This window comes from Athene noctua, chromosome Z (assembly GCF_965140245.1).
Source record: "Athene noctua chromosome Z, bAthNoc1.hap1.1, whole genome shotgun sequence".
In the NCBI taxonomy this organism is placed as follows: domain Eukaryota; kingdom Metazoa; phylum Chordata; class Aves; order Strigiformes; family Strigidae; genus Athene; species Athene noctua.
This window is the reverse complement of record NC_134077.1, coordinates 24046105-24060441: the sequence shown is the minus strand read 5'-3', so window position 1 is coordinate 24060441 and position 14337 is coordinate 24046105. Positions and strand designations below refer to the sequence as shown.

Sequence of the window (14337 nt, the reverse complement as noted above, 5' to 3'; positions counted from 1 at the left end):
AGTAGCATATCAATGCTGACATAATGCTATTGGAGAGTTTCTTAGTAGAATTCAGCATGAGTGCCTGACCGGTAGCTAGCCTGGCTAATTTCAGAGTCAACCCAAATAATACCCTTAACTACATGAAATCAGGAAAATTTGCTTCATTACTTTCAAGTAAGAAAGTCCTTAAAAAAAAAAAATCATCAACACAAACAGGCTGAAAGAACATCTTGCTTACATAAGAATTAGGTTATGAAGTTACTGCTTAAAATAGTTGCCAATGAGATCTTAATCACTGACTGGAAATATATCCTTTCACTCCAGGGAACCTGGTACTAAATTCACTATGAGTGAATCACTCGAACTGTCACAGTAGCAAATTCTCCTATCAGGACTGCTGGGCAAGTGGCTTGCTGAATAACATAAAAGCTGAAGATAACTAATTGCTAAAATCTAGGACGTAAAAAACAGAATAGGTGTACAAAATGTGAAACTAGTTCTTAGAAAGTGATAACTGAAAATAATCTGGGAAGCCTCAGCAACATAAGCAATCTTGGTGAAATATCATTAAGAAGGGCTGATGTAGACACTGCATGAAGAAACAGGGAGGTGGAAGAAAAAAAAGTTGTTGCTCTCTGTATACATTACTAGTAAGGCTAATAAGAGATTACTGATCAAAGCTTTTTAAAGAATGTTGAAAAACTGGAGAAGGAACAAGAAAAGCCATAAAGTGATTTAAGGACTGGAAAAAATGTCTTACTGTGAGAGACTGAAATAACTCCATGGATACAGCTTATCAAAAAGACAGAAAGGACTCAGCAAAATTTAAACAGTTGAAGTGAGAGAAAATACAGCATACTGCAGTGAACTTCAGAAAAAAAGCATAGCAAAAAAATTAACTGGCCAAACCCAGACAAATTAAAATGTAAAACTGGATGAGGTGTTTTTAGGAGTAGGGTATCCAAATACTGGAATAGATCATACTCAATGGCCAAATATGGACCAAACTACACTCTCTTAATACAAAATATGTTTGAATGCCTTTCCTGTTCAGCTGTAGCCAAACAGTGAGCTCAATACAGGGGTAGCTGGCAGTAAATTATAACAAGAGGTACACAGTTCATCTAATGGTCTCCTTTGGCTTAAAACACTATTAGCAGAATACCTGAATTTGCTATAGGAAAACAGCAGCAGTTCTTTAGATATAGTGAAGTTTGAAGTCAGTTGCAAAGAGAGTTTGTATTCAAGAACTCAAAAGCCAGTCTTACTAAAAATTTATACTATCTGGTGTTAAACTGAAAAGTGAGGAGACAAGATGTATTGTTGGACAAGGCCTGATAGTAACAGTTATGGTTTAAGAAAATGCTAGTAGGATTAGAAATAGTTATTAAATTGGAAATAGTAATTATTGTGAAGAAAGAATATCACGGTTCTATACAGAAATAGATAAACCTTACGTTCCAAAGTGAGTAAGTAGCTCTAAGTCTATGGTATTACATCACATTTCCACTACTTACAAACAAACAACATCCACAGAAAGGTATAGAAGTAGCTTGCTGAACACAAGATGAGATACTAGATTAAGTCTAAATGAATAGAAGCATAAATAAAATACTTAAATACATATACATGTAACTTAAAAACAATTTAAGAAAATAAAACAACTAAAGAGCTGCTGGACTTGTTATTCCAGACCTCAGCAGAGTCTGACTGGGGACAAAAATAATAATTTAAAAACACAAACAAAAACCAGATCACAAAAGCACTGGGGTCAGAAGGAAGTGCAGAAACTCATCTACTCTACCTCATGCTCAAACCAGATGATACCCACTGCTCTCCTCACATCTTGCCTTTGCTAAATCCACGCTGACTACTTCTTCACATGCCCAGAAAGAGCTTCCAAGAGGACCCACCCCACGATTTACCCAAGGACCAGAGAGGCTAACTGGATTAATTCCTGTGATGAGTGCCTTTTTTGAAAATGGGTGCAACATCTGAAACAACCTCTAGTCAGAGGATTTCCACAGTGTTCCAAAGATTACAGACAGGAGCCTTGCAATGACAACAGCCACCTCGCAAGGAAGACTAGAGACAGCAGACTTGTATGACATCAATCTCAGTCCCCTTGAATACATTTCACAGATGCACAGAAATGTTAACCATCATAAATAACAAAGTTACAGATTTTCAAGTTACAAGAATGACAAGAATTATTCCACTTTATAATGAAAAGAAAAATAATTTTGGAGACTCACATAATTATAATGCCTGCATTATAAGCACGAGGTAAGAAGTACACAGTCAATTTATTTAGAAGAAAATATTCTACCATATAATATTAATTTATGAACAAAAATATCCAATTCTTCATTTATAACAACTGCAGATTTACAAAGTGAAAAATAAGTTTTGATTTAAAGGTCTTTTAAAAGACTTCTATGAAATCACACACAGAAGTACCTTTGGCTTATACCACAGTACAATGAGAGCACTTTAGGAAAGTAATCTTGCATGCTCAGTGTGTCAGTATTTATTCAGATGCTCAGAAAGTGTTAGTGTCTTAACTATATGCAATTTTTACTGCATGATCTGAAATGGACTTAGCATGAACCTGAGCATGTCAGCCTAGCATGAATTATTTTTCAATACTATTGTGCCTAGATGACAAAATGACAGTGTGGATGCAAGTCATTTGACAAAGTCCAGATTTTATTAAGTAAACTATTTATTTAATCTTGTCTTTTAACAAATGGAGAAAAAGAAGCCAGAGGAATCACACCTTAAAAAGTGTGCTTTGAGGATGAAGCAAGTAATTTCTTATATATACACACAGTAGAGGTCTAAAGTTTTATGAGGTTTTTTTATCCATGAGACACAACATGCATATAAAAAAAAGATAGGAATGCAAAGGAACAGTAATATAGCTACTATTAATTACAATAGTAGTTAATAGTAACTACTACTATTACTATTCATCTCTTTATGATAGTGATGGCTTAAGTCAAAAGAAATCTGATTACTTAGTTCAGCTGCAGTTCATAGGGTTATCAGGAGAAAAATATACAATGGGAAATACAAACACAGACTTAAATTCAAGTGACGTTAACCACTCAGAAAGAAAAATCAGTTCTTCCTCAGTAGTTCAGCTATTCTAGACACCTATTTCATATTGCTATGTAACAGCATATCCTTTAAAATGATGCAACTGAAATTGTTGACTGTACAGTTTTTCACTGTACAGCTGTACTCTAAATGCACACTGCATGTCTTGCAAACAAAAAGCAGTGAAAATTTTTAAAAGCTGGTAACCAGCAATGGGTAGCACTCGAGCTCCATCTACAGGACGAAAACAAATGTAAAACCAGTATTTTTAATTACCAAACTAGAAGAGGACTGTCCACGCTGAAGCCTTCAAATGATCATCTCAAGCCACTGCCATTTTACAAACTTGATGTAACGCTGATAAATTTGATTACTATTGCAATGATGGCAAACACTCCTTCTATCTGTATACATTCCTTCCTGTAAACAGCTGTTACACGCTGTGAAATTTAGGTTTAAGCTTTCTAATAAAAAACAAAAGACCTGTGGAATTTCTCCAACAACTTGCCTGAATAAGCAGGAAACTCTTTTTCCCGAGGTTTCATACCTAATACAAAATTTTAAAGTGTCTCAAATTATTTTTTAAAACATACACAAAAGGTTGAAATGACTAAAATTAACTTCACCATTTGAGCACTCCAAGTATGATTGCATTCAGAAATGGTATTGGATCTCACTACCATGAATGTGAGAAGGTGTCTATTGTTTCCATATTGTTTCTCTGAAACAGATGTGCAAACTTCCGACTTCACAAATGGATTTGTATTAAAAGAAACAGGACTGATACAAATGAATACACACTTTCAGAAAAAGTCATTCACGCTAGAACACAGTACCCTGAAAATGTATTTTTAGAAGTTCAGTTATTCTATTAGCACATTTAAGTATCTGATGATATGAACAATTCTAATAGATATCAGATGTTTCTTGGCCCTCATGTTAGTAGACATTACCTTTCAAGCCATGTATGGTGGATCCAACTTTTTGTTTGATATTTGCACTTCCAACATCTCTGCCTGCTACAGTGGGTGGTTAAATTCCATGACAAATTACTAATCATCTCCAGTATACTTACAAAAAAGTCACTATTCCAGACAATGAAACTTGATAATGTTTTATCTTAATTTATCTCATCAGACCTCGAAGTTAGTAACACCTTATTTATAACAAACAATATCATCCCTTTGATTTTCATGCCAGAGGATGCCAGACAATTATTTGGAAAACAGTAAGCAGAAACTGATGTTACTTGTGGGACTAAGCAGTGTCTCCCAAGGCTATGGCTCCCAACTGCTAAAAACACATCAAATAAAACCCTCTTCCTAGTTAAGATAACCTGTTTGATTAAAATGCTATTGCTACTGCCCTGAAAGAGTGAAATAACCACAAACACAGTACGCTGATCACCTACAGGTAGAGACAGAAGCTTACGAAATGCCTACACAGATGTCTCTGGAAATGTGATACAACCCCATGAAAGCTTGGGCACAGAGAGAGTATCTCAGTCCTAAGGGTATGCTCTAGCTTTTCGTTCCCTTCATGCTACAAACTTGCTATTATACCTTAGGCAAATTTGATTCTAGCAATGCAGAAGTTAAACAGATTGGTAGACAGTAGGTAGGTAGCAATTAAATACAAGAGTACAGTATCTTCTGCTATTCTAAAGATTTTATTTGGCTGCCATATATTTGAACGTACTTTTTCAGAAAAAGCTTTTCTTGGAGAACTTTTAAACTTCTGAATCCTCGCCTCCACTATCCGATGTAACTAACACATTCGTATTTCCATGATCAACAGTTCATTGATTCCAAGAAATTTATACTTATTCTGTATTGAGGAATATTAAGGGTAATATCACAAAAATTGTTAGGGTGCAGGATTAATCAGTCCCTGAAGACAGACTACTGAAAACCAAGAATTACTTCTTTCTGTAGTCAGGGAACCACTTCAGCACAATGCTTCTGCAGGATTTGAGACAGAAAATTACCTCATGTACTCTTGTCCCACATACTGACATATAACCATTTCAACTGACACAAGATAAATATTCATGTAATTTACCACTGGAATCAACTATCAATCTCAGCCATAGGACTAGTAACCAGATTCTGGGATCCAAGTTATCCATCATCCTCCTTGATCTCAGTATATTTCATGTGGACTAGCTGTCTACAGCAGAGATAGTACAGACACCAATTTCCAGAGCAGCCACACAGCACAACTTCAGATGGCAGAAAGGAAAAACAGGAAATATGTTTTTAGAAGATGTCTTGTATATGTCCTCTGAAACAATACCTAGTTATAATTAGCACAGCCATTGAAACATGGCACTAAATTCAATGCACTGTGATTTAGGTGGTCTTACAGAGAGAAAAGAAGAAAGAAAAACAGAAAGCCAATGCTCATGAAGTATTATGCTGGTGTACATAACACTACATGGTTCTACAATGAGATCAGATTTATGCACAGTTCCAAAAAAAAAGTATTAACATCAGTTTACAGATTTGATGACACAAATCTTGTTGACTGCATAAAGTTTGCCAGAGCATGAAAGGTAGTTGTCTTGCCTCTAACTAAAAGTAAAATTGGTTGGAAAAATTAATGCCCATTTAAATTACAGATTTTGTTTAACTATAGCCGTTTATGCTATATTATACATATATTATATTATTATGCTATTTTATGCAATTGGAATGTTGATGTTAAATGCCATTGCTTATTTATCTCCAGCTGTTAAGTACACTGGGTCTTCTCTTCAGCAAACACAAAATTACAAGAAACTTCAGAAGTAAAATCATCTAGGCCTGAAACAGAACTAACTGGAACCTGCTCAGATCTGCTTAAATTACAAAGGCTTCTGTACTGTATCTGGTGTGCTTCTCAGATTGAAATTAATACTGGAGAAGATGCAGAAAAGGACACTGAATTTCCTATTTAAATTCCATGAATACTTCATTTTCTGGAGCTATTCAAACTTTTTAAAGTGGTTAATAAAAATTGGGTTTTTAGCAATGTTCTCACTGGGCTTTTCACTGCTCCAAAACAGGTAGACAAACAGTAACACTTACAGTTAGTATATTTTAATACACCAATATTAGAAGGTTATGCAAATGTCACAGTATGATTTCCCTTTTCTCTTAATAATTAGTTTTGTTTTACAATTAAGATAATGATTGAATGCCGTGATAACTGAGAACAGCCTCTTCTTCAACAAGATATAGCTGGTTTTAATTTTAGCACATATAGATAGTCATATTAAACCAGAATAACTTGCAAGGAGTAAACAACTGATTTTGTTTCAGTTATTCCTTCTGTTTCCCAACCAGAGTTACAAAATGCATTTTATCTCAAAGTGTATTATTATTACAACAAATTTCTCTTCATGTGTCTTGACCAAAGCCTTTACTTCCCAGTTGTTAATAGGGATGGTAATTGCTACGGAACTTCTGAAGTGTTTGTACTGACTACCAGGTATTCTTCTGTCACAAACAGACTGTCCTGGATTCTTCCATGTTGGCAATATGCCTTGGCCATTACATATAAAACCATATCTGCAGTGGGGGTAAACAGGGGGAAAAAAAAAGAAGTATGAATGGCTCAGTTCAGAGGAAACTTTTGTGGGAGAGACTCTAAGACACCCGCTACATATACAGAATTTAGTATAGGCAAAGCCTGAATAATTCCATCAGGCAGTTATTTATGACAACTGTGCAGAGTCAAAGTACAAAAATCTAAATTACTTTTTTGATGCTTCCTTCCACTACCCCTCAGTAAGTTTCACTGAGTAGAGTAAATTCGCACAATGAACTTTGTAAGTGCAAAGACTTAATTGTTCAGTAATTTCTGGAGCCCACACTTACCGAAATACCGGACAGTAATTCCTAGTAAGTTTCCCATCAGCTTCACTACACATCACTTGCATACATGACAAATGTTTTTATGTAATATAAATATTATTAAACAGAAATCCCAAACAAGTTCTAGAAGAATGACTGCCAAAACACAAGGTTCCACAAAAATAAATTAAGTCACTGAAAATGGAGTGCTAATCAGTACAGATGTTCACAAAGGCTCGTAGAGTTATATCACATGTCTGTAAAGGGCTGAATACTGCTACAGAAACATAATAATTTTTCTTGAGTTAGTTTAATAATAATTGGAATGCAATGTTATGCTACTAAACACAGTCATATTACAACTCTCCATGAACAGCCCCAGTTATTTAAAAACTGATGTATCAACTGCAGTGTTGAGAAACTGGTACACGGGAACGACTACTGTGTTAAACCAGACTTTAATGGATGATTGGGAAGCCTTTACTTTCTGTAAATCTCAGTGGTGGATGCCCACCATGTATTATCACAGACAAAGAAGCTACAAAACTCGATCTTTCAACTGTGTAGAAATATAACATAAACCATGATAAACACATATAAGCATTCTTCATTTATAACTTACAGGGAAAAATAAAACTCCCATACAAGGTATCAATTAGTGCTCAGTGTAACAAAATTCCAAATGAAACTAAGAAATGAGAAAGCAATAGGCAACTTCATCTTCCACAGCTGGAGATGGGCAGGGTGAAATAATTTTAATTTAATACTAACCTATCAGTGAAGTAACTGCAAAACTGAAATTGAGCAGAAAATCTAACTGTAAACAAGATGAAGAAAAAAAAAAAGGCAAAAAGCAAACAACCATTAAATTTACCTGCGACTAGTTGTTTTCTTTTCTGTCTTAGTTTCTTCATCTTGAAGTTGCTGTTTAGCATTTTCACTTGTATCGATTTTCAACTTCTTGGCAATGCGTTCTTTTATGTGAAATCTCTCACTGCTAGCAGCTTCACCTTCTACGCTATCAGCATCTTCATCAGGTTCTTCTTCCTCCTTTATTGATTTAAAATGATAAAACTTCTCCTTTATCTTTTTTATTTTTTTACTACAGAATGCAGAATATGGAAAGTTTTTCTTACAAAGATAATCCCTTACAGAAAAAAGAAAGAAAATTATTTCATTTCAAAGCAAACTTTTCAAATAGCTTTCTCCTGATTTGCTTCAGAGAGAACAAAAAATTCGAAACATGATAATTAAATATTTTTTCATACACAAATTTAATCTTTTTTGTATGGCTAAAAAAATGAAACCAGGCTATTTTAGACTGTAAATCCTTACAGGTCTTCAGCAGACCTCATAGCAATGTGGTATCAATCTGGTCATTATTCATGAATCTAAAATTTGATCAAAGCAATATATTAAGCATTTCCACTAAAAGAAAAAACTTACTAAGAACTTCATAACTTCCTGATAGAACTACAGTCATAATGGGATGGAAGAGGTTTGCCCATCAGTCTGTGAGGGAAGTTACAAATACTACATTGATCAAAAGAGGCTGTGAAACCTGTGGAACCAATCATCCTGACTTGGTCAAGATTTGGCTAAGGCTTAGGTAAGCGCATTTCACTGAAACACACAGAGTTGGACAGGAGAATTTCTAGAATAAAACCAGACAATTCTAGACAAACTGCAATTGCTAAGTAATAAGCCAATTAAAATTTATAGAAATGTGAGTAACAGGAGGGGGTGGTCCATGGATGGTATTTTAAAATGGAAGAAACAGAATGGTTCAACTTGTCCAACTCAGCTGAATCCCATATTTCCCCAACCTTCCATTCCCTCAATCTGCAAAGGATTTCACCAGTTTTCTTCTGGAAGAACACTGAAAAAATTGAATACAACCTTCCTCCTCAATCCCTTCCCTCCTGAAACTGTACTCTTTTCTCCTGTTCAGTCTTCTCCAGTTCTTCTTCTCATCTTGTATCTTTTAGACTCTCATTTTTCTGTACAACTAATTAGATTTAATCAACTAATTAGATTATTACCAACTAATAGATTTAACACATTTCCACCCAGAGTTGGCTACATGACACCTCAGGAGGGAAGCAGCTGTTCAGCTGAATGATGATGTTGCCCTAGTGGCACAGAAACACAGAACTGTCTGCCTGGAAGCTGTACTAGTTTTTGCTGCCGTTGTTTGCTGAGTGGAGTTGCCCTATTCCTCTCTTTGCTCTGAAAATAAAAATGTAATGAGAGATTGTGTGTCAGAATGACTAATGGCTACTGTATATAGTATGATTTAGCTATTTGAGAAAATTACTGAATTAGGGGGAGGATATCAAGCCACAGTACTACAAGAAACTTACTGTTTAGTAACTAACTGACAAACAGGTAGAGGAAAACAAATTATGCAAAAAGCAGAAATGGAGGAATGTCACTGGTAGGGAAAAAAAAAAACCAACCAAACAGTCCTGTGAACACATTTCCTATAATGTTTTCCTTAATCAGGCACAGAAAGAGATTCAACAAGTAGTGATGAGGTACTGTTAATACAAAGGATCCAAGTCTCTAAGCATGGAATGTATGACTTCAAGGATGCAGTAAGAGAAACAGGATGATATTTAATAGCATGAACAGCAATGTCAGGTCCTTAGGGAATAATAAAAAAGAGTTTGTCTTACACTTGTTATATGAGTGAGGTGGGGAGATCTGGAAGAATTATTTTCTCATAGGATGGCTATAAAACTACCAATGTGTTGCAGCCCTGTAAATGTGAAAGTGATGCTGTGATGTGTTAAATGAAATAAAAACAAAGGAGATGATGAAATACTAGTATCACTGTACAAGGTTCAGGTAACTGCCTGAAATGCTAGATTCTAGCTAAAATCTTTCGATGAAATGAAAATAAGGAGATCACCTGCAGAAAAAAAAAAAATGCCTTCCTATTTCCTACCTCATGACATTATTATAACAGCATTCAGATTAATTAAGCTGAAAAATAATAATTTAAATAAATATATCTAACATCCCTGTTCTATATTCCCGAAATTCAGCTCACTTAACAAATGGCTTTTTGAACACCTGAAGAATTATTTAATTAAATACCATTCTCATAACCCTCCTAACACTTAAATGTTCCTGCACAGCAGGAACAAAGAAGAGTAAGAAAACCTGAACTCATACTATGCTTTGTGGAAAAAATCAATGGGAAACATGGTGGAAGCAGACTGTTCTCCTTTTTTTTATGCACAAGAATGGGATAGACTGTGTCTTTCCTTCACTTCCACAGTGCATAAACAGGTAACACTGCAGCACCTGTGCAAGGTGGATACATATGCAAAACAGTACTTTTCCAGATTCAGTCTGGGGAATGGCAGATTACATTCCTCATCAAATATTACATCCTTGTCTCAATAGCAACTCAAAGGGGTATCGCTATGACCTATGCCTGGAGGAGGCAAAGATACTTCAGTTAGCAACCTCACCATGTATGACAATTTCCTTGTAATTAAAACCACCTTCATGCCTGGTTGAATGTCACTGTTTGGTTATTCAGATTTCCTGTCTTGCAGAGGTGACAGTCTTCATCATAATTTAAGTGATAAATATTCATTGAACTTTTGTTTCCTTGAAAAAAATCTTACCAACAGGACTCACTCATACACAGATTTCCCTCAAACATTAGAGTTACATCATTATTCATGTCAAACTTAATTTTAACTTTTTTTTTTTTAGAAGCAATTTCAGGGCTTTTATCAATGGTTTGTCACTCTGTGGTAGATAACCTCCCATATATGTAATCTATTGACTGAAATATTTGGTAAGCAGTTTTTATAAAATGCAGTAGTAGCTCTGCCCCTACTATGAATGTTCACAATGGTCAAACCTGAGAGCTCTGAAAGGGTCTCCAGCCTTTTCTAACCTGAGCTAGTTTTCAAAATCCTCTAATAAAGCATTTGTTCCCCTAAAAAAATGTTAATTCACACACAGTAAAAAACAAAGACTTATTTGTAAAAAAAAAATAAATGTTACTTACCTCACTTAAATCCCTTTCTTCACTTGCTGCTTCACTAAAAGAAGGAAAAATAATCGTAACTACTTTAAAGTACCAGAGGAGATTTAAAATACTGTTTAAAAAAGCAGTTCTTGTTTGTTTGGTTAGCTACCTGAAATTTTAGTCAACCTAGTCATTTATATCATCCTCACATTCATTTTAAAAGTATCAATTAGTAGAATTTTCTATCATTTGATGGTCATAATCCTTTCTATTTAGAAATGTTTAAAACCATAGGATAAAACCACTAACTTTCATACAACGGAAAAATTCTAGCCATATCTTGAGCTATCCAGGCAAAACACTAATGTATACAGCTAAAAAAACCCCCAAACAAACAACAAAACTCACTTAAGATTGATGGTTTTGATCTCACATATCAAACAATTTCTAGCACTTCATTGCAAATAGTCTATATTTCAGAAAGCCTTCTTTATATAGGCATGTTCCACATGCACTATACTGATAACTAAGCTTAACATCAAAATTTTCACATTATACAACTACAGTTTATTGTATTAAAAAAGGGAATCTATTTGAATATACTAAAGCTAAAATATCCACAGTTAATTGTCACAAACTAATAATAGAGACCCTTGAAGATTTTTCCATCCCACAATTTAAAAAAGAAGTTATGTTAAAGAAACAAAGCAAGAATATTAAAGAAGTCCCCGAAGTCAAGGCTTTGATGTGTGCTCTAAGCCATCAATAAGTAATCGATGTCATCATTGATTTCCTTTCAAAAAATAATTGAGAAATCTCTCTGTGAAGTATTTCTTCATAGAAGATTATAATAAAAAAAAAAACCAAACCCCCATATTTATAAGTATTAAAGAAAATATTTAGAATGCATCCAGGTCTGTAATTGTGATGTCAGGCCCAAACAAGTATAAGTGACAGTAAGAGATAAAATAACCTATTAGGTATTTATGACATGGCTATAAAGGGAACTGCCTTACCAACCTCTCAAGAGGGTTTAGAAACATGGATGATCTGATATATTTGGACTCAGAGAGAATCTCTAACCAAAGGTTTTTAAGGAAAGTAAGTAGTCCTGGGGTGATGGGAACATGAATGAATAGATGGTTAAAAGACAGGAAACAGAAGTTAGAAGCAAACAATCACTTCTTTCAACGGAGGAAGATCATTAGTATGTTGGGGCTTGAGCTGTTCAGTGAGCTCAGTAACAAAGCAGGCAAACAGCCAACTCACTGTTTTTTGAAAATACTGTTACTCAGAATAGTAAAGCCAAGAGCAGTTAGAAGAATTGCAGAGGACCTGAATGATGAGACAATAAAATAACAGATTAAAACTGAAGAAGATAAAAGTAAAGCTATGCACATGAGGAAAAGGAGTCCCACATACAGAACAAAGAGCTCTCAGCTGAACATTATTAATCATGATGTGTTCCTCAGGGGCCTGTATTGTTTAATATTTTCATCAGTGACATAGACAGTGGGATCAGGCACACTTTGCAGGTGACACCAAGCTGAGTGTGGACTTGTTGGAGCAGGTCCAGAGGAGGCCACAAAAATGATCAGAGGGATGGAACACCTCTTCTATGAAGAAAGGCTGAGAGAGTTGGGGTTGTTCAGCCTGAGAAGAGAAGGAAGACCTTATAGTAGCCTTTCAGTACTTAAAGGGGGCTTATAAGAAAATTGGTGACAAATTTATCAGTAGGGTCTGTTGCAACAGGACAAGGGGTAATGGTTTTAAACTAGAAGAAGGTAGATTCAGACGACAAATACAAGGAGGAAATTTTTTATAGTGAAGGTCATGAAACATCAGAACAGGTTTTCCAGAGAGGTGGTAGATGCCCCATCCCTGGCAACATTCAAGGTTGGGTTGGACTTGTCTCTGAGCAACTTGATCTAGTTGATGTCTCTCCTCATTGCAAGGGGGTTGGACTAGATGATCTTTAAAGGTTCCTTCCAACCCAAACTATTATATGATTAGATGACAAGCAAATTCTTTGAGTTGTGTTTTCAAGGAATTGCCTCAGCTCAATATTCAACAATGGTTCAAAAAGCAAATCTGAAGTTAAGAAGTATTAAAAAGAAACAGAGAAGAAAATGGAGACTGCCTTTATACAAGCATACAGATATATGATTCACCTCATTTTTAATATGTTGTTTAGATTTCAAAAAAAGTTATATTTTATAACATAACCAGGGTTGGGAAGAGCAACAAGAATAATTACAGGTACAGAACAACTTCTGTGCGAAGAAAAGTTGAGTAGGCTTTAAAAGTTTAGGCTAGAAAAGGGATGACCTAAGAAGGCATTGTTAAAGTTACTGAGTGCTCACTGTCACTTCCAGCGTTAAGAGTTAGAATTTATCAAATGACATCAGTAGCAGACAGGTTCACAACAAAAAGTGAAGATACTTCTTCCTGCAGCAGACAGGAGGGTGTGACTGTAAACAATATTATAAGAGACTGAATAAGTACTTTAAAGAGAGGTCTATTAAGGATTACCAAACAGATGAACCACATCAAATTCTGACAGTCATCTGAGCTGAAAGTAGATGGAGGCTGGGAAACTACTCAGGTAAATATTATGCTTGCTCTGTGTTTAATCTTTGTTGGGGATCCACTGATGGCCAAGCACAGCGTTTTTAATTTCTTAAAGAGTAACAGACAAACAGTGAGCATACATGATGCTAATCAGGTCTAAAATCCTGAAAGTAAATCTGTTCTGGAAACTGGAAATCATGTATTAACCTTTTGACAGCAGGAACTGAGCTTAGATGTGGATCATCCTTCAGTAGATCATGACTACTTTTACTCTTTCCCTTCATGCTCTGTTAAAAAAAAAAAAAGAAAAAAGTTATTAAAAATTTTGGGGTTTGGGAAAACAGATGGTAAAAAAGGATAGTGGTAAGAAAAAGATAACTGGTTTCTTGTTAGGTTTAGCCTAACCAGTAAGCATAAACACTTTTAATAGCAGAACAGAGAAAACATTTCATAAAGAGGAGCAAACTGACTGCGTGAGTTTAAAGTTTTTGCAATAGCAATGCACTTGATTTTAAAGGAAAGAGGGGGAGAAAAAAGTAGAGAAAAAAAAAGAGACTGAACAATTGTCATAATCATTACACATCATAAAGATACATATACACTTGAGTGAATGAAGAGGTAAGAACTTGACCTTCCAATAATGGCATAAGACAACTCAAAGAACTACCATGTACAAAGTAGTACTTATCAACTGGTAGAACATTCATTAGATCCCTAGGGAAAAACAAAAGAAATTAACAACCTGTAATACATCATGCAGGAATCATCTATTGAAGCAAGCAGTCAAATAAATCTAACACCACATAAAATCTCCATGCAGAAAGACTGCAGTAAGAAAGCATTCCCCATGCT

At 35.1% G+C, this 14337-nt stretch overlaps 1 protein-coding gene across 3 annotated transcripts in view; it reads right to left on the bottom strand.

Annotated features, from left to right (window-relative positions):
* Positions 1–14337, bottom strand: part of CWC27 (CWC27 spliceosome associated cyclophilin) — a 121469-nt gene that overhangs the window by 97086 nt on the left and 10046 nt on the right. For 2 of the 3 annotated variants that reach the window (XM_074931303.1, XM_074931302.1), the window contains exons 8-10: positions 13693–13772; positions 10954–10975; positions 7795–7967 (exon numbers count right to left, since the gene is read on the bottom strand). In XM_074931303.1, the coding sequence (XP_074787404.1) occupies positions 7795–7967; positions 10954–10975; positions 13693–13772 (275 nt within the window). Of the gene's footprint in view, positions 1–7794; positions 7971–10953; positions 10988–13692; positions 13773–14337 lie in introns of all 3 variants that reach the window. The other variant, XM_074931300.1, reaches the window with a different exon arrangement.